Here is a 19058-nt window from a genome sequence, read left to right as displayed (position 1 = left end):
ACAAAAGCTAATGTATGACAAAATCCACCATGCCATTGCATCTTAAGGGTATTGTGGGTGGACGATTAGAGACTAGACTAAGCTTTGTGGTTGGATACAGAATGACACCATCGTACAAAATTTGTCGTGAATCTGTTGCCATAACAATTGCATATTGCAATATAATAATAAAGCAAGTGGTGCCTTTCACAGAAGGCAAGGGTTCCTATTGAAAACATGCCATAATTTTGATTAAGCAATATCACAACAAAATTTAAACCCAAATAAACTTTTCCAAGCTTTGGAAACATTAATTTGAGTTCGTAAATCATGGCATGTTTTCAACAGTAACCCTCGCCTTCTGTGAAAGGCACCACTTACTTTATTATTATATTGCAACATGAAATCGTTATGGCAACATATTCACGACAAACTTTGTACAACGATGTCATTCTGTATCCAACCACAAAGCTTAGTCTAGTCTCAGATAGCCTACCCACAATGTCCTTGAGATGCAATGGCATGGTGGATTCTACCATGGCATTAGATTTTGTGACAAGTAAATAGTCATGAGCAAGAAGATTTAATCAAATTGTTAGAAGTGGCAAATACTACATGAAGAGGATGCTGCGGATACATGCTAATTCTAGGCTCTGTAGAGGATAATACACCCAAAGGTCATTACCTTAAGGAAGTTGTTGTACCAAATCACTCAGATGAGTGTGCATATCATCATCAAAGTGCATATTAGCCTGATTGCGGATGCTCAATAAAGAGCTGAAGTCTCAGTTTCCACTAATGAAAAGGGCCTATGGGATGAAGATTGGTGCAGAAGTTGCACTATCCTTCCTCATAGGCTTGTACGACAATGAAAACATGTTGACGAGATATGATGAGGAGAGCGGTGAAAGATGGCGGGAATGACGGTTGCAAGTCAAACCGAACAAGCAGAAAATGATGCGGTACAAGCCTTGTTCGAGGCCGCACTGAAAGATAAATACTCAGGTCCTCCATTCAGAGGTAGGCTGTTATAACCTATTTAAATATATATCTAAATAAGCCCATATTTGATACTATGCATAATCTATATCTGAACAACCCTATTTTTATGTGACAGTTGCACGTATTACTGCAAACGCCACCAACATTGTTATACGTCACAACAAAATTTACAAACTCAAATTGATGTTTCCAAAGCCTGGAAAAGTTTATTTGGGTATAGATGTTTAGAAAATTGTGACACTGTAAGCAAATAAACTTAACAATGGAGAAATATTTAATCCAAAATGAGGGAATAGTCAAATTATGAACAATATCATTAAAATCATGAGTGGCTAACAGATAATGACAACTGATGGAGACATGTTCACCAAGCAAAAATAAGCATATTAAGGCAGAAATTTTGATTTAAGTAGTCTGGGAACATATACAGTGTCAAAGAAACCTCATAGGTGAAAAAATTTGGTCAAAATTTTGGGTTCGTGAATTAAAAGATTTAAAAGTAGCAAAGAGAACAACCAAGAAATGAAAAGAAATAAAAATACTCAGAGCGAATATATCAATGAACTACTTAAAACTAAGATTCCACATATTCTGGCTTTTAGAAGCATACCAGGGAAGAAAGCCGACTCTGTCTGAAATTAGGATTAGGAATTGCCAATTCCCCGAGAGCTCTAAGCATGGAGGACAGGTTTTTCTGTATTTCTCGGACCTTCTCACGCATGCATGCCTCCGCCATTGCAGCTTTTCCTTTATCTGGCAAATTAATGCTCCTCAATACTTTGATTAAAGTAAAAACATACAAAATTTCCAGTGAAAACACGTATGCAACAATAATTCACCAGGTTTCTTTGCAGACTTCCCAGTTCCCATTTTACCACTGGAAATCAAGCCTTCAGGGGTATCAAAAATCTGAAACAATATAAGTGGAAACAAATTTCAGATAAACTACCAAACAAAGTAAAAAATTGATTTAGTTCAAATAAATTACAAAGTGTAACACATTAGATGTTCATAAAAGTCGGTGAAATTACTAACGTAGAAGATGATGGAGAATAAAAAACCAAAAAACCTCTAACAAAAAGAGATCTTATAATGGACTACCTACATAACCCATCCCTCTCTCTCTGTAAGACACATTTGTAGGTCAGTTTCTATCAGGACCACATCAAAATCCTAAACCATTCCAATTAATAGACAATTGTCTTTTAAAAGCATGTTTAAGAAAATATATGGTTACTGGTTGGCAACCTGGCATCCATCCTACGAAAGGTAAAACTACTTTAGCAGATTGTATGGTATAACACCAACAATCATTATCACATTTTAACAGATGGTTTAATAAGTTCATGCGTCTTTAGAACACATATTTTGCTCAACTGCAGTTTGTACGGTGTTTCTACCAGGCAGTTCGACTTATAGATCAGCATTCACCAATGCAGGATGTACTTAAGCAAAATATTTATCAATCTCATATATTCCTAATGAACAAAGATTAAATCCATCAATTAAAATGAATATAAAAAACTAGTTGGTTTACCTTGACCAAATTCTCCGCATTAGCCAAAATGTTGCTGATGATGTCAAAACCAGAAGCATGCATACAATTCTGCAGCCACTGAACAAAAGAACCAATGCAATCAGCTCAAAACATAGGCAAAAACTTAATGGACGCAGTTCAAATAAGTTTTTAAGATTTTATGAGCCTTAAACTGATGGTATTACCACGTACTACCAACAAACAATATTGCATTTTAACCAATAGTTTAAGTGCATGCGTCTTTGGAACACATATTTTGCTCGATTGCAGTTTGTACGGTGTTTCTACCAGGCAGTTCGACTTATAGATCAGCATTCACCAATGCAAGATGTACTTCAGCAAAATATTATTATTTATCTATCTCATGATTCCTAATGAGCGAAGGTTGAATTCATCAATTAAAATGAATAAAAAAATGAGTTGGTTTACCTTTAACAAATTCTCCACGTCGGCCAAAATGTTGCTAATGGTGTCGAAACCACATGCATGCATACATTCTTGTAGCCTCTGAAGACAGAAAGAACCAATCCAATCAGTTCAAAAAGGCTATTGTGATTTCACTATGCCAAAATAGATAAAATCAGCATGAGAAGGCACACAAATCCATATGAACAGATGTTTTCTACCAGTAAAAGAGGGAAAGGAAACAAACTGTCATGACTTATTGTCAAAATATAGGCAAAAACTCAATGGAACCAGTTCCCAAATACGTTTTAAATTTTATGAGCCTTTCATGGAATGGAAGATAAGTAATCTTCAAGCATCTTGGTTTATTATATTTTTTTATCAAGATTATATTATACGAGATAGCCCTGCTTTCAGATTAGAAATGAGATGCAAAAAAAACCTGCTAAACCAAGCAACATAATGAAAAAACACCTTTTCTCAAATAACAAAAATCAAGAGAAAGATATACCTTCCAAAATGCATCTCCCCTTGCAGTTCCGACCAAATATGGATGATCAGCGCAGAACAAAACTCGCGTCGATGGACTTGGAGCTGCAGGTAGAGCTATTGATAATCACCATGAAAGCCTATAATAAAAACTCAACCAACAGGAGTGGTAAGGTATAACATACCTTGATCAAATGCCGGGACTTGCTCACGTGAGCTCGACAACTTGAAATGTACATCAGGGTGACTCATTTCTAGTAATGGTTCAAGTCTAATGTTGCCCCCGGATGCAGAATGAGGCCTTTTCCTGCTGGACCTGTTCACAGACAGTACTTTATCACATGGTCTACGAGAAGCAAGAAAGCTCTAATTGCACGAGACATTTCAAGATAATTGTCCAAAGAATTTATGAACATTTTATAGCATTGAAATATTAATATATTGGTTGACAGAAACAATTTACTAACCGTCCTGAATTGCCTTCTGAAGGAATTCCCTGCCCTGATGCTGAGCTTGGGATGGATCTTACGTCATCTGTAAATTTAAGTGAAGTAAAGAACTATTTAGAACATCACTGAATATGTTTGAAATGCATTAACCAAAGATGCAAGGTATGCAAAGAATTAAACAAATTTAACTGTACCAGAATTTCCAGGCACTGCCATCGGGTTAGTATCATTTCCCCTAAGCCAATGTCCTTAAGATTGGCTGTCAGTCCTTCCATGAGTACACTTGCTGGCTCATTCTTGCCCTTTGTCACACCAGAACTTGGCCGTTGCTTATCTATGGAAGACTGGGAGCCACCTCCACTATGAAAATCTTCGAAAGGCTTCACATGTCCAGTTTCAACACATTGTAACGTGTCAGACATGAGCTTACTCCTCTTTTCGGAAAATGAACAAGTAATATAAGGTGGACTGGCTTACATATCCCATTGGATCATCATAGTTTTGCCTCTCAGGCCGTATTGGTGACAGTGGTCCTTGGGGCTGGGGCGAGGATGTCCATCCTGTAGACAGAGAAATAACTCAGGTACTCTTTCTACTTCTTGAATTTATATACATGAGGAAGTTCTCAAAATGAAATAACATGTACTGACCAGCAGGAGACTCGTGAGGAGTTCGGACACTTTTCATCCATGTCAAGGAGAGGACGTGGATAATATACGTTTTCACTTCCAGTTGTAAATAAATCTTCCATTAGTACTTTAGGTGGCAGCTCCATGAGGTTTGCTATCTTCATAGTTTCCATTACATCTTTGCGCTGCAGCTACACATAGCGTAAGAAATATGAAGTTCTTGCATGAAAATTTAGGTGAATGAAGTTTGTACTTGGTAACATAGAAATCTAACAGTTTATTCAACAGCTTTGAAATAAAACTTATGTTGCACTAACCGCAATCGAGGTAACCCATCCTAGTCCCTTCAACTTTAAGTTAGTATGTTCGCATGTTCCATTAACCAGAATTGAAATATAGATGGGCATAAACTGATGCATACACCTTGGGGATCAGGGATTAACCTTTTGTTTCCTTGCATCTCGTGAAACATCTGAAGGATTTTGGAGCCAAGATTGGCATTCATGACCAGGAATGATTGTTTGTTCAAAATCGATTCCAGATGGTTGCTTTCTTGTTCTCCATTTTTTAGTCCCCAGTCGTTTTTGGACCTGCTTCATCCACATCCCAACATTGAACAGTTGGTAGTTACTTTCCAACATTAGAAGATGATTTTTGTGATTGTATGACTAGGAAAACATGATTATTACTTGCTACCTATCTAATTTCCTTGCTTTCATCTGGATGATTGGCCTGTTGTTCTGGATGTTGATCATCTTGGTTTGTATCACCTACAGGAAGCCCTGAGATCAGAAGAGTTTCACGTGCAATTATTATGTAAATTACGGTAGACTTGGTTCCTTGCATCTAAATTTATCAAAATTCAGAAATTGGCAAATTATTTTATGGGTAAAGGGATGATCTGACCTTCCTGATGTTCATCGCGAGGAGAGGGTATCGGAATATGTGTGTACTCTCCTGACGTGAAGTTAAACTGTGTCTCTTCATCCCGTTCGATATCAAATCTTCCATCCACATAGAACACACATGTAAGACTGACTACAACTTTAAAAACATTGAGTTTTCATGTAGGAGGGTTGACACACGTCTCACCTCTCCAAGCGATTGTACATAAAATGATCAGCTTGAAATGGATCAAAACGATCAGGTAAGGTGATATTCCCGACATTAGCTGAATGAGAGAGTAACATAAGTTAGCAGATAAGCAAATTTGGATAAATGTGGACAAATGACTCAACTTAAAAATATGACAAAAGCAGTTTAAACGAATGATAGAACCTTGGTAGAGTTGCGGAGCTGGACCTTCCTCCCCTGCTGCATTGTTGTTAACATATTGTTCAACACTATCAAGTCGCTGCAAAGATAGAGAATAGTTCAATGAGGCAATTCAGAGGATTCTATCAGTTTAGAATTTTCTTTATGCAGTTCATACTTCATACATAGGCAATCGCATCTTCCTATCATATCCAAAAACAAGGCATAACAGCTGAAAGGATACAATTCGTTGTGTCTGATGTGTAACTAGATCTACATCAACACGAGCCTTGGCACATCGCCATACAAAGAAAACGTTTTAACTGAGAACCATAACTGGTAGTATAGCTTTGCTCGAACGGAAACTATGTTTCTCCCCAGAGTGTGGCATGCACACCTTGGTAGCGGGGCTAAACAATAAAAATAGTTGAATAATCAGGACACACAAACTTGACCCATCATTAAAATCTTGTCCTCGGAAGGGGTTTTTGCTCACAAATCCTGTTCAGGGAATTCGTCAAACACCTTTCATACATACACTTTCAACTGACGGACACAAACACTTGCTACTAAAAAAGGTCGTACCCAGTGCACAAGGCTCCCGCTTTATGCAGGGTTTGGGAGAGGTGAATGTCGGCTAGCCTTACCCCCATTTATGGAGAGGCTGCTCCCAAGTCTCGAACCCGAGACCTACCGCTCATGGGCGAAGGCACTTGCCATCGCACCAAGTGCGACCTCACACAGACACTTGCTACTGATTGACAAAAATACCCTCGATGAACCATCCATGAGAGTTTCGACATTTTACCATAGCAAAATAGGAGGTTCGCTGAAATTGCATGGAGGCGCTGCCGTCGTGGGAAAAATTAAGAATTCCTTCAATCTCTGTGTCTTCGTTCTCAGGCAGCGTAATAGCTTCCTTTCTGCAAAAATGGAGACAACAAAAATCCACATATCAAATGACAATCCTGCCCCTCCACCCAAAACGTCATTCTAAACTACGCCGGTGTTTCGAAAATGCGGCGGTTCGGAAAATTTTGGTAACTTAGAAAAGAAGAAAGAAGCGGGACCGACCTGGCTTGCGATTTTCCATCGGGGAGGACGGTGTGGTCCCCAACAGGTTTCATCCTCCCTGCTTCGTTTAATTCGACCTACAACAACACACAGATATGAAAATTAAATATTAAGAATAATAATGGTAATAATTAGAAGAAAAAAATCGGAAATTAAAATAAGAAGTTCCAAGAAAAACAGTACCAGTGGAAGAGGCGCATCCTCTGTGTACGGAAACGAGAGCAACAAACAGAAAGGGAAGAAGTCAGAAAATATTTATTCGAAAAATTTGAAAATTGTTCGAATCCGAATGCAAGAGGAAGCAGGATCGGAACGTCACCTGAAAAACACAAACGAAGCGAAATGCAACGGAGGAGAGGGAGGGAGAGAGAGAGAGAGAGAGCGAGAGAGTTTGGTTACCCATTAGAATCCCTGAGAGGCGAAGAGCCATGGGAACCGAAGGGTTCAAAATCTCTTCGCTGCAAAAATAAATAAAAAATGCAGAAAAATCATGAAATGTTATATTTCATCGGAAAAACCAGTGAAAATTATCGGCGAAAACAGTGAACTCTGAAAATTTGAAGAAGTAAAAAAAGGAAGAAAAAGAAGTAGGGATTTACCAGATCTGGACGAAATCGAGCTTATTGAGCTTCCTGCGGTTGATTTTGGCGTGCTTTTGAGCAGCACTCCTTCGTGAGTTCACCGTTTGCAAGGAAATGTCAGTTTCGAAGAGAAAAATTATATATCCAAAGAAACATCAAAGTAAAATACGCAAAAAAAATCATAAACTCCAGAGAAAAATTCAGTTTCTAGGCGACATTGCATGAAATTACGAAATTCGTCACGATGAAAATGCAAGGAAAAAAAACAGAGAAATATACGAAGAAAAAACAGAGCAAATATGTGAAAGATAGATTCAACAAAAAATGTGTAGAAATCGGAGAATCATAGTGAGGGTTTACCAGATTTGACGTAGCGGAGCTTTCCGAGCTAGAAGCTAGTGCGAGTAGAACATTCCGTCGACGGCGAGAGAACGACGGTGAAAGAGAGAGGTGAAGTTAGAGAGAGATGGAGAGGAGAGACATACAGAGAGAAAGCTGAGAAGGAAGGAGGTAAATCGTAATGGCGGGGAGTGAGTGAGTGAGTGAGTGGGTGGGTGTTTGGCTCTCTGCATATAATAACGGATTCTATGCGCGAGAGAAAAAAGGACGGCTTTGCAGGAGGGACGCCGAATGCGTGTGATGTGTACGTGATTCAATGACCTTTGCATGCAGGGAAGTTTTGTGCTACGAACTTTATGAGTCTGACAGATGGACGGTCTGCGCTCCGAGGGAGGTAGATTGACGGCTGAGGTTGGAGGTTGTAGCAAAGATTTTAAACTTGGTAGGGTAAATGTAAAATATCTGATGTGTGCTGTAAGGAAGTGTTTGCTACGTGGAACGGGACGGAACGGAGTGAAACGAGGCGTTCCGTTTCATGTTTGGTTCGCCTAAAATGGGTGGAACGCGCTATTTAACGAGACGAATTTTGGATGAATTTTCGTTCCGCCTCATCCCTTTGGAACGACTCGTTCCACATCCGTGGAACACAAAATTATAACATCTCCATCTTCTTCTTCTTCCTCCTTGTTTCCATCCGAGGGCATCATTGCTCCCTCTCCATTCCGTTCTGTCATTTCCCGTCCTGTCCCATTCCATTCCGTTCCGTCCCGTCTGCATACCAAACAATACGTAAAACCAATTCTAATGACTATTATACGTACTCCTTAATTCCGTTCTCTGCCTTCAAATCCACGTGGCCTCTCCGGATTTGCTATGGCAAAAACCCATAGTTTTGCTTCGTACAGGCTCGGGCTTGGATCATCACCGTCCAATATGAGCCTTGATCCATGAAAAGGCCCAACTGTTTACTAAACTGGCGAGGACAATTTGATTTACTCGACCTAGACAATTAAATAAGGCTTCGAAATCCTTATTTTTGTTAGACCAACTCCGCTTCTAAAAAAATGCACCAGCATTCAACTTATTTAATCCACTTAATGAACAGTGATAGGCCCCAATAAACAGTAATAGGTTAAATGCATCTCCATTTCTAACAAAAAATAGCATAGTCCATTTTATTAAAATATAATTAAATAAAATGCATATCCAATTTGACCTTTAAAATAATGATTTTAATAGGTTTTAAAAACCTATTTCCTTACCCAATCCATCAGACATCTTCATCACTCTTTCTCTTTTTCCCCTCATTTGACCGGTTCTCTCTCTCTCTCTTTCTCTCTCTCTTTTCCTGCTTACTCCCATGAGCTCTCCTTCTCCTTTGTCTTCAAAACCTTCAACAAATCAAACACAAAATATTATTTTTGTAATCCCTAGAGCTCAAGGAACCCAACCATGGCCTGCATGCGGCATCGGTGCATGGTGCGAGATCCTACCATTGAAGCCGAGAGCTTAAGCTCTCAATCTCTAACCCAGGTGATGTTTCTATCACTATATTGTGTTCTTGAGCTTTAAATCTTGTTGTGTTACAATTTTTATGGTTAATTCGAGGGCTTAATTCCCTGCATGTGATTCCGACAAAGGAAAATGGACAAACTCTGACGAGTTCAAGGTCCAATTGTTGGTGAAATCTCTTGCATTTCACTAGGGTAAGTTCTCAATCCTATTCTTATGGTTTCTAACTTATAAATCGTGTGGGAAACCTTTGCGTTGATGCAAACATACTGTCGGTGCATTTTTTTTCTATAGATTTTATGAAGAACTCGGGCCATCACTTTCAGGCCATTTGCCTTCTCCTTCTGTAGCTCATTCCCTCCCGACACCCTCTCCTGCCTCAACTAGCTCCGCTCCTCAGCTTCCACAAAACTCCCTCTTTGGCGCAAAAAAAAAAAAAAGGCTGATGTCAGCCTGCGTCATGTAGGTCGTCCCATGGGTCTGTCGATTTTGGGCCAGTATCTTGCCTGGCTTGGGCTAGGTGCCAACTTATTAGGTTGGGCTGGAGGGTTTTAGCTGGGTGCCGGGCTATCAAGCCTCGGTGGAACGCTCTTATAGACATTATTAAAGTGTAATTGTGTAAATCCTAGATAAATTTGGTTATTAGTTATTCTTTCTCTAGTGGGATAGTATTTACCCGAGCAAATGGGATATAATCGTCTGAGTGAGGATTTGATAAGTTAGGAATATATGAACAACGACTATGCCCTTGCGTGTTCGTTAAGAAGTCATATTCCGGATTTGCAATCATTGCAGTTTATGTCGACGACATGAATCTTATTAGGACTGCTAAAGAGCTTGAGAAAACTACCGCGCACCTGAAGTTAGAATTTGAGATGAAAAATCTTGTGAAAAATCGATATTGTCTTTGCATGTAGATGAAGAATTGTTTGGATGGAATCCTAGTACATCAGTCGAACTACACCCATAAGGTGTTGCATCGTTTTAATGAGAATAAATCGAAGCCTGCAAGTACTCTTATGGTTCGTTTGATCACTAGATGCTAAACGAGATCCTTTTCGTCTAAATGAGGATGAATAAGAGATTTTGAAACCCGAAATTCTTTATCTAAATGTGATAAGCACTTTATTGTACTTAGCTCGTTGGAGGCACTGCAATAACTTGAAGGTCAACCAAACAAACCTTAGTTGCCACTTCTTCGAACCATGCTAAGATGCTTGCATGGCGTCCGAGGCTTCTGACGGGCCTGATCGGCGAATTCATGAGTTCTTTTTTCATATGGTTTTTTTTGTATGATTCATTTCCTTTGAGAATTTTAAATTTTGGCAAATTTTAGAAGTTGTTCTTGTTTGGGATGGGTTGCTTCTGAGATTGCTAAAAATGATTATCAATATGTTTGGCAGAAAAACGATTCTAAATGCGTTTGGTAGAAAAAGTTCTAAGCGTTTTTTAGATAACCATTGGTTAGGTGCTTATACAGGAAGAATTTTCAAGTGCTTCCTTAAAAAGCACTTGAATTTTTAACCCAAAAAAAAAAGAAAAACTGTTTTTAGTTGGAGCACTTTTAGCTAAAGTGTTTATGAGTGCAAGCATTTTCTACCGAAGCAATCCCGGTCCTGGCGAACGGGTCCAAGAAGGGGTTTCTGAAGAAATTAGAGGTTTTCGATGCTACCTTAAGAGAACCAAAAGCTGCGAAATGCGAATATGAAACTAATTGTGAAGAATGGTGGTGTTTTTCAGACCAGGAACCATGGAAGCTTTTGATCATAGAGCCGATTATTTGCATAATGAGCTCCCGGCTGTAAATTTCGATTTGGTATCTCATTGGAAGCCTTACAATGAATTTTACTCGTGGAGAATCTTTTGAGGTCCAATTACGATTACGTAAGTGAGCTTGTAGATGTGGAATGCAATCGAAGAAACGGTTGCAACCCTTCGGATGATGTCATGCTTGCAATTATGTATTTTTTATGCAACACAATGCTAAAAAAATTGAACCATATTTTTTGTCTATTATTTGGACCATAATTTGACAATTTACATCGTTCTATCAAAACCCTCTCGGACATGTTATGAGATAGCCCATATTGGTTTGTGATCTTCAAATTTGATGATAATTAAAAGTACAATGGTCACACGCATTGTGTGATGAAAAATCATGTGGATGAGTGGAAACCTAGTATTTGATGGAGCACTATATAAAGAAGGGCATGGACAAATGAGACGGTCTTCCAAAGAAATCGTATTTTCCTCAAAGCTTTTCCAATAGAAGAAATATCAAATTTCTCTCAATCTCAAGTAGTTTCGATGAAATAGTACCATTACTCCTTCAAGCTGCTTCGTCACGACAAACATCTGAAAGACAGATGTATCTGACATTTCAGATGTTCGTCGTGACGAAGTAGATTGAAGGAGTAATGGTACTATTTCATCGAAACTACTTGAGATTGAGAGAAATTTGGTATTTCTTCTATTTGAAAAGCTTTGAGGAAAATATGATTTTTTTGGAAGACCGTCTTATTTGTCCATGCTCTTCTTTATATAATGCTCCATCAAACCTAGGTCTACACTCATCCACATGATTTTTCATCACACAATGCGCGTGACCATTGTGCTTATAATTATCCTCAAATTTGAGGGCAGGGGGTCTGGAAGAGATTTGAGGGCTGACATTTTTGGGTTTTCAAGATGCTAGAGATGAGCGGAAATGGTGTTTGAGGAAATGAGAAACGAGTGGAGGGGCATTTGGCTCTGGGCTCGAGGTGTTATGGTTAGAGAGAGGGAAGAAATGGCAGCTAGGGTTGAATGGAGGAAACTACATTTAAATAAGCAACAACTAGGGTTTTGTCGACACGTGTGGCTTCATCTATATTGGTTGTGTGCTTTTTGTGCCTGCTGGCAACCTGGCAGGTCATGGGTTCAACTCCCCCAAGCACGGAAATTTTGCTTCGTTTCCCAGTATTTCCCAGTATTTTTCCAGCACCTTTGTTTCGTTTCCCAGTATTTTTCCAGCACCTCTGTTTCTTGGCACTAGGTCACAACTTCGAACCATCTCAGTGTGTCCACTTCCATTCCCTTTATTTATTTATTTTTTGTTTTGTATCATTTTATAGTTTGTTTTGCTTTAGGCTTTTTATATTAGCACCCCACAAAATGTTGAATGCACCCCACATTAAAAATTAATATTAATGATGTTTGTACCATACTTGACCAATCCCGAAACTACCGAGCACCGGCCAACGCTATACTGTCAAGGACCCAGAAGAGTTCCCCTCCGACCAGGAGGCCAATCACTACTCGACACGTGTCAAGATTAGAAGCCAATCAGAGCGCAGCACGTGTCGACATCAAGAACCAATCACAACATGACACATGTCAATGTGACAAAGCTACAAGTTTTTCTATAAATAGGGGTCATTCCCCCACAATATGGCCTAATGCCATTTTGTGTTAAATCATTCACAAGAACTCACTAAATTGAGAGCTTGATCCTTTCTACTTGTGTAAGCCCTTCACTACTAATAAGAACTCCTCTACTCCGTGGACGTAGCCAATCTGGGTGAACCACGTACATCCTGTGTTTGCTTCTCTGTCTCTATTCATTTACGTACTTATCCTCACTAGTGACTGAAGCAACCAAGCAACCAAGCGAAGGTCACAAAACCTGACACTTTCTGTTGTACCAAAGTCTTCGCTGATTTTGTGCATCAACATTTGGCGCCGTCTGTGGGAAACGACACTTATTCCTACTCTCTTCAGCTGTGTCAAGCTGGTTTCTATCATTCGTACACTTTCTTTTGATCAGGCATCCCTCTCCAACATGGGAAGCGAAGGAAGCCACAGCACACAGAATGACACCCCCCTTGCACATAGTGCGAAACAACGAAAGAAGGAAGGAAAACGAGTTCTTCTTCAAGCTAAAGTCGATGAGTTGGAAGCTCAGAACAACAAGATAGCAATGAGGAATGAGGTCCTCCAGGAGCAATATGAGAAGCTCTTCGAGACACTCCACGAAGCTAGGCAAGCTCAGACACGCGAGCTTGTTGCCCCCGTGGAAGTCAACCATCAACTGGGTGCCCTCCAACATGGAGGGTCACATGCATTCGACATAGATATCCCTGATAGGGAACAGATTACCCCTCGACTTGATAATCAACATGAGGCTTCTCTTAACCCAGTTGCTTCGACCCGAACCATGAGAAGTGGAGGGAGACACCTCTTTGCTGAAGGGGCAGAAGGATCGAAAGCCGTCTTTCGCGATTGTCGGGATTTCCTGAAGCAACGTCGAGAGAATTCCATCCATATAAGCTCAAAGATCAATGACCCAAGGATTTCTGAGAGACTCGGTCCCCTGCCACGGCCCGAGCCGGCCACCAATTTGGGGAATGGGCAACAAGTCCTAGAGAGACATGAGGGTACAGGGGACTCAGAGGTGTTCCGACAGACATACCCTGGAAGCCAGTACAACGAGTCCAGGGAAAAATCACATGCCCTTGATCAAACCTTCCTAATTCCAAGAGGAGATGGAGATTTACGAAAGAAAGCTCCAGTGGCACATAACTCCGCTCAAGACCCCCTTGTCCTACAACTTATTGAGGAAGTAAACAAGTTGAAGGCTGAACGTCAGGCTGAAATACCTGACTGGAACCAACCCAGGCCTGGCCCTCTTACAAGGAGGATCCTCAACACCCCCCTTCAAGCAAAGACAAAGCAAAAGCTTGGCTTGCAACTTTATACTGGAAAAGAGGACCCGATTGAGCACCTTAACCTCTTTGAGTCCACCATGGCATACCGGATGCACACCGACGAAGAGCGATGTCTTCTCTTCCCCTCCACCCTCTCTGGCGGAGCTCTAAATTGGTATTGTCGTCTTACACCTGAGACGGTAGACTCATTTGAGGAATTGAGGAAACTATTTGTTTCCCAACACATTTTCCAAACCGATCGCTTGCACTCTGCAGATGACCTGTACACTATCCGCCAGAAGCCAGACGAGTCATTACGTATGTATGCTGGTCGCTTCAGCCATGAATACTCCCGGTGTGCCGAGGCAGACGACAAGACTGCCCTCAAAGCCTTCACGGCAGGCCTACGTGATTGTTTCTTTAAATACATGATCAATGCCAATACTTGGAAGACTTACTCTGAGGTGATGGCGCAGGCTTATAACCATGCCTCCGCCGAGGCAAAGACATATCAGGAGAAACCCCCTACAACCATCCTTTATCAACAAGTGGGAGGTGGAAGCCAGACTCACCTAAATGAGAAGACCTCGACTTTCCAAACAGCAGTGGCACCTCCCCATGCCTTGCATAATGCTTCGCCGAATCAACAGACATATCAATTTCAAGGCAAGAGGAAGGATTTCCATCCTCACCACTCTCATTTCAGTAAAAAGAGTAAGAGACACTATCCCGATAACCAAGGGTATCGCCACAATAACGCTCGCCCCCAGGCAGTCAATGCAGTGGGTCAAACCCGCGTCAAGATACCCCCTACCCCAAGGTATGAGACATACACGCCCTTGAATGCCACATGCGCGGCCATTTACCCCAGCATAGCTCACCTGATACCAAAGCCAAAGCCGAGGCACCCAGATTACACGCCCCCGAATAACGCGGGCACGTTTTGTTGCTACCATGAGCATAACGGCCATGATAGCGAGAAATGTATCATCCTCCGTGATCGTATTGAAGCTTTGGCACGAGAAGGAAAAATTGATCAATTCCTTCTTCACCCTCAAAGGGATAACCGTAACCAACGCCAGGTGAATGTCATATATTCCATAAGCGGCGGCACACCCATATCTGAATCTTCCAATAGGGCCATGAAAAACAGTGAACGAAGTCTGAGGCCTGGTCACCAAGTGTTTCACGTGGAAGACATCAGGGGAGGGAAGTATCAAAAGCCTAACTGGGATCCGATATGTTTCTACCCTGAGGAAGAAAGAGGCATCATCTACCCTCATAACGACCCATTGATCGTGGAGGCTCACATAGCCAACTTTGATGTTCGACGAATCCTCGTAGACACAGGGGCTTCGGTCAATATCATGTTTGCCGAAGCTTTCAGGGCACTCAGTGTAGCTGAACACTTGCTCGATAGCTCGATTTCTCCTCTGATAAGCTTCTCCGGTGATATCGTGCAACCCTTAGGGAGCATACATTTACCCTTTACTATTGGTACAGGCCCTTACACGGCTACCATTACCACTAACTTCCTAGTGGTTGACTGCCCAACGGCATACAATGTCATCTTTGGGCGCACAGGCATCAATGATCTCAAGGCTATGGTATCCACGCATATGCTGTTGATGAAATTTCCAACCCCCCATGGCAACGGCTACATCAGAGGAGATCAGCTTAGTGCACGATCATGTTACAACACTTCAGTTAAGCAACAACACTTGCCCGGACCCAAGGAAACCCTGTCTGTACATGACCAAGTCACAAAGACCAGCCTAGATGAAGCGAACTTGGATCTTCCTGATAGCAACAATCAACCCGATGATCCTCGAGATGACTCTTTCACCCAGCAAGCCCAACCTGCTGAAGAGTTGGAGAAGGTACCTATCTCAAGAGATTATCCAGATCGCATGGTGAAGATTGGCACCACATTGTCACCACCCCTTCGGTTAGCATTGATATCTTTTTTGAAAGAGAACACTGAAGTCTTCGCCTGGTCATACGAGGACATGCCAGGCATCTCTCCCGATGTCATCTGTCATCGTTTGAGTATTGACCCCAAGATCAAGCCGGTGAGACAGAAGCGAAGATCTTATGACGCTGAACGATACGAGGCAATGAAAGCAGAAGTTGAAAAACTCAAAGGCATAGGCTTTGTCCGCGAAGTCAATTACCCGACATGGGTAGCAAATGTGGTCCTTGTTAAGAAAAATCCGACCAAAGAAAGTCTTTTGCTTCAAAAGGTCTTGTGGAGAATGTGTGTTGACTACACCGACCTAAACAAAGGGTGTCCGAAAGATAGCTTCCCTCTTCCTCTTATTGACAGACTTATAGACTCTACGGCCGGGTGTGAACTCCTGAGCTTCATGGATGCTTACTCAGGATACAACCAAATCCTCATGAACCCTTCGGATCAAGAACACACAGCCTTCACTACCGACAGAGGACTATACTGCTACAAAGTCATGCCTTTCGGCCTAAAGAATGCAGGAGCGACTTATCAGAGACTAGTCAACTCAATGTTCGCCGAGCAGATTGGGAAGAGCATGGAAGTTTACGTTGATGATATGTTAGTCAAGAGCAAACATGCTGACCAACACATCACCAACCTATATGAAACTTTCACTATTTTGAAGAGGTATCGAATGAGGTTAAACCCCAACAAATGTGCCTTCGGCGTAGGCTCTGGCAAATTCTTAGGTTTCATGATTAGCCAACGAGGCATTGAAGCTAATCCCGAGAAGATCAAAGCAATCCTCGACATGAAGGAACCGGTAACTTCAAAGGACATCCAGAGCCTTACTGGCAAGGTGGCAGCCTTAACCAGGTTCATTTCTAAGGCCACAGACAAATGTGCCCCCTTTTTTAAAGCACTTAAGGGAAGTAGGAAGTACATTACATGGACTGATGAATGTGCCGAGGCATTCAAAAACCTCAAGGAGTACATGAGTAAAGCCCCTCTACTCTCCAAGCCCGAGGTAGGAGACATTCTCATTATCTACCTATCGGTATCAGCTTCAGCCGTAAGTTCCGTTCTCATTCGAAAGGATGGGAATATTGAGCGACCTGTCTACTACGCTAGCAAAGCCTTACAAGATGCGGAGACACGGTACTCTAACATTGAGAAATTGGCTCTGGCATTGGTCATGTCTGCTCGAAAACTCCGCCCTTACTTCCAAGCGCACTCCATCATCGTGCTTACCAATTATCCTCTTCGACAGATACTCCAAAGTCCTGACACTTCAGGGCGAATGCTCAAATGGGCAATAGCGTTGGGTGAGTTTGACATCTCCTACCAACCAAAGCCAGCTGAGAAGGGCCAAGCAGTAGCAGATTTCATCGCCGACTTCACATATCCTGTTGACATTGCTTCTACACCTGAAGCAGTAGCTTCATTACCATCGGAAGCTCAGAAAGTAGAATCAACGACCTCAGCATGGAGTCTGTATGTTGATGGCTCATCCAACCAACAGGGCTGTGGAGCGGGACTAGTCTTGACTACGCCCGACAAAGTAGCAATGGAGTATGCTCTTCGTTTCAAATTCAAGGCATCAAACAATGAGGCCGAGTATGAAGCCCTTCTAGCAGGATTACGTTTGGCCAAACACCTCGGGGTTAAACAAATTGATATTTTCAGTGACTCCCAATTAGTGGTCAACCAGGTTACCAACAACTTTGATGCTAAGGACAGCTCCATGGCAGCATATCTTGCGCAAACACAACTTTTGCTCAAGCACTTCCACTACCAGATCACCCAAGTTCCTCGAGCGGCAAACAGTCATGCAGACGCCCTGGCTCGCCTCGCCTCAGCTGTGGAAGACAAGATTGGAAGAAAAATTCATGTCGAACTGTTGGCAACACCAAGCACCATGGCCGCAGAAGTATGTAACTTACAACGGGGGGATAGTTGGATCACCCCGATCTATAATTTCCTTGCTCATGGCACCCTCCTAAATGATAAAGTCCAGGCTAAGCAAATTCGATACAAGTCTACCCGCTACCTGATCATCAATGATCAACTCTATAAGCGAGGTTTTAGCCTGCCATACTTAAGGTGTCTTACGCCTGCCGAGGCGGAAATCGTCCTTCGGGAAATACATGAGGGAGTCTGTGGAGATCATGCTGGATCTCGGTCCCTAGCACACAAGACTTTTCGCCAAGGATATTACTGGCCAACACTCCACCAGGATGCCATCAAAGTATCCCGCTCATGTGACAAATGTCAACGATATGCGGCTATTCCTCATTCCCCTCCAGAGCCTCTTACTCCTATGATCAGCCCTTGGCCCTTCGCCCAATGGGGACTTGATTTGATCGGCCCAATGCCGGCAGGGAAGGGCAAAGTCTGTTACGCAGTCGTTGCAGTGGACTACTTCACAAAGTGGGCCGAAGTAGAACCCTTGGCAACCATTACTGAGGCAAAGATAGAAGACTTCGTGTGGAAGAACATCCTTTGTAGATTCGGCATTCCCAATGCGATAGTTACTGACAATGGGCGACAGTTTGACAACAAGAAGTTCAGGTTGTTCTGCTCTAAGTTTAACATCAACTTATGCTTTGCCTCTCCAGCTCATCCCCAGTCTAATGGAAAAGTTGAGGCCATCAACAAAATAATCAAGCGCACTTTGAAAACCAGCTTGGACAAAGCTAAAGGCTGTTGGCCAGAATTTGTACCCCAAGTTCTTTGGTCATATCGCACTTCATATCGGACTTCAACAGGAGAAACTCCATTCTCACTTGCCTTTGGCACAGAGGCGGTTGTCCCTGTTGAGCTCGAGCAAGCAACATTCCGAGTCCAGAACTACATTCAAAGTGAAAATGACAAACAACTCACCCTCAACTTGGATTTAGTCGAGGAACACAGAAACCAAGCTCACTTGAGGAATGTCGCCTACAAGCAGCGCATCTCCAACTATTATGACTCTAGGGTCAAGCCTCGTTCTTTCAAAATAGGAGACTGGGTCTTAAAGAAAAGATTACTCTGCGACAGAGTCCCGAGTGAAGGCACACTTAGTCCAAACTGGGATGGACCGTATGAAGTCATTGGCATCAGTCGCCCTGGCTCTTACACACTTAGAAGCTCCGATGGCAAGACCCTTGGCCATCCATGGAACGCTGATCAC

At 42.0% G+C, this 19058-nt stretch overlaps 2 protein-coding genes across 10 annotated transcripts; both read right to left on the bottom strand.

Moving 5' to 3' along the window:
• Positions 1-1055: 1055 nt before the first annotated feature.
• Positions 1056-4655, bottom strand: LOC139187444 (protein ILITYHIA-like). The gene is made up of 11 exons (XM_029101307.2): positions 4512-4655; positions 4339-4421; positions 4056-4241; positions 3880-3946; positions 3598-3728; positions 3435-3517; positions 2948-3025; positions 2519-2596; positions 1821-1890; positions 1592-1734; positions 1056-1177 (listed from the first exon to the last, which is right to left on the bottom strand). Exons 3-11 carry the CDS (start codon positions 4075-4077, stop codon positions 1157-1159), a joined length of 693 nt encoding a protein of 230 aa, XP_028957140.2. The 5' UTR covers positions 4078-4241; positions 4339-4421; positions 4512-4655; the 3' UTR covers positions 1056-1156.
• LOC103433704 (sister chromatid cohesion 1 protein 1) lies at positions 4537-7973 on the bottom strand. Of its 9 annotated transcripts, none has more exons than XM_029101311.2 (12): positions 7760-7973; positions 7418-7486; positions 7138-7276; positions 7002-7021; positions 6819-6895; positions 6553-6667; positions 5769-5844; positions 5583-5661; positions 5397-5494; positions 5187-5260; positions 4934-5080; positions 4537-4675 (listed from the first exon to the last, which is right to left on the bottom strand). In XM_029101311.2, the coding sequence occupies exons 5-12, from the start codon at positions 6835-6837 to the stop codon at positions 4663-4665; spliced, it is 621 nt and encodes a 206-aa protein (XP_028957144.1). In that variant the 5' UTR covers positions 6838-6895; positions 7002-7021; positions 7138-7276; positions 7418-7486; positions 7760-7973; the 3' UTR covers positions 4537-4662. The 9 variants fall into 9 exon arrangements, with proteins under 9 accessions (XP_028957144.1, XP_070676792.1, XP_070676794.1 ...); XM_070820691.1 differs by having other exon boundaries at positions 4567-4681; positions 4808-5080; XM_070820694.1 differs by lacking the exon at positions 4537-4675 and having other exon boundaries at positions 5008-5080; positions 5187-5272.
• Between the last annotated feature and the right edge of the window lie 11085 nt (positions 7974-19058).

This window comes from Malus domestica, chromosome 04 (assembly GCF_042453785.1).
Source record: "Malus domestica chromosome 04, GDT2T_hap1".
In the NCBI taxonomy this organism is placed as follows: Eukaryota; Viridiplantae; Streptophyta; class Magnoliopsida; order Rosales; family Rosaceae; genus Malus; species Malus domestica.
This window is presented reverse-complemented; position numbering and strand designations above follow the sequence as displayed.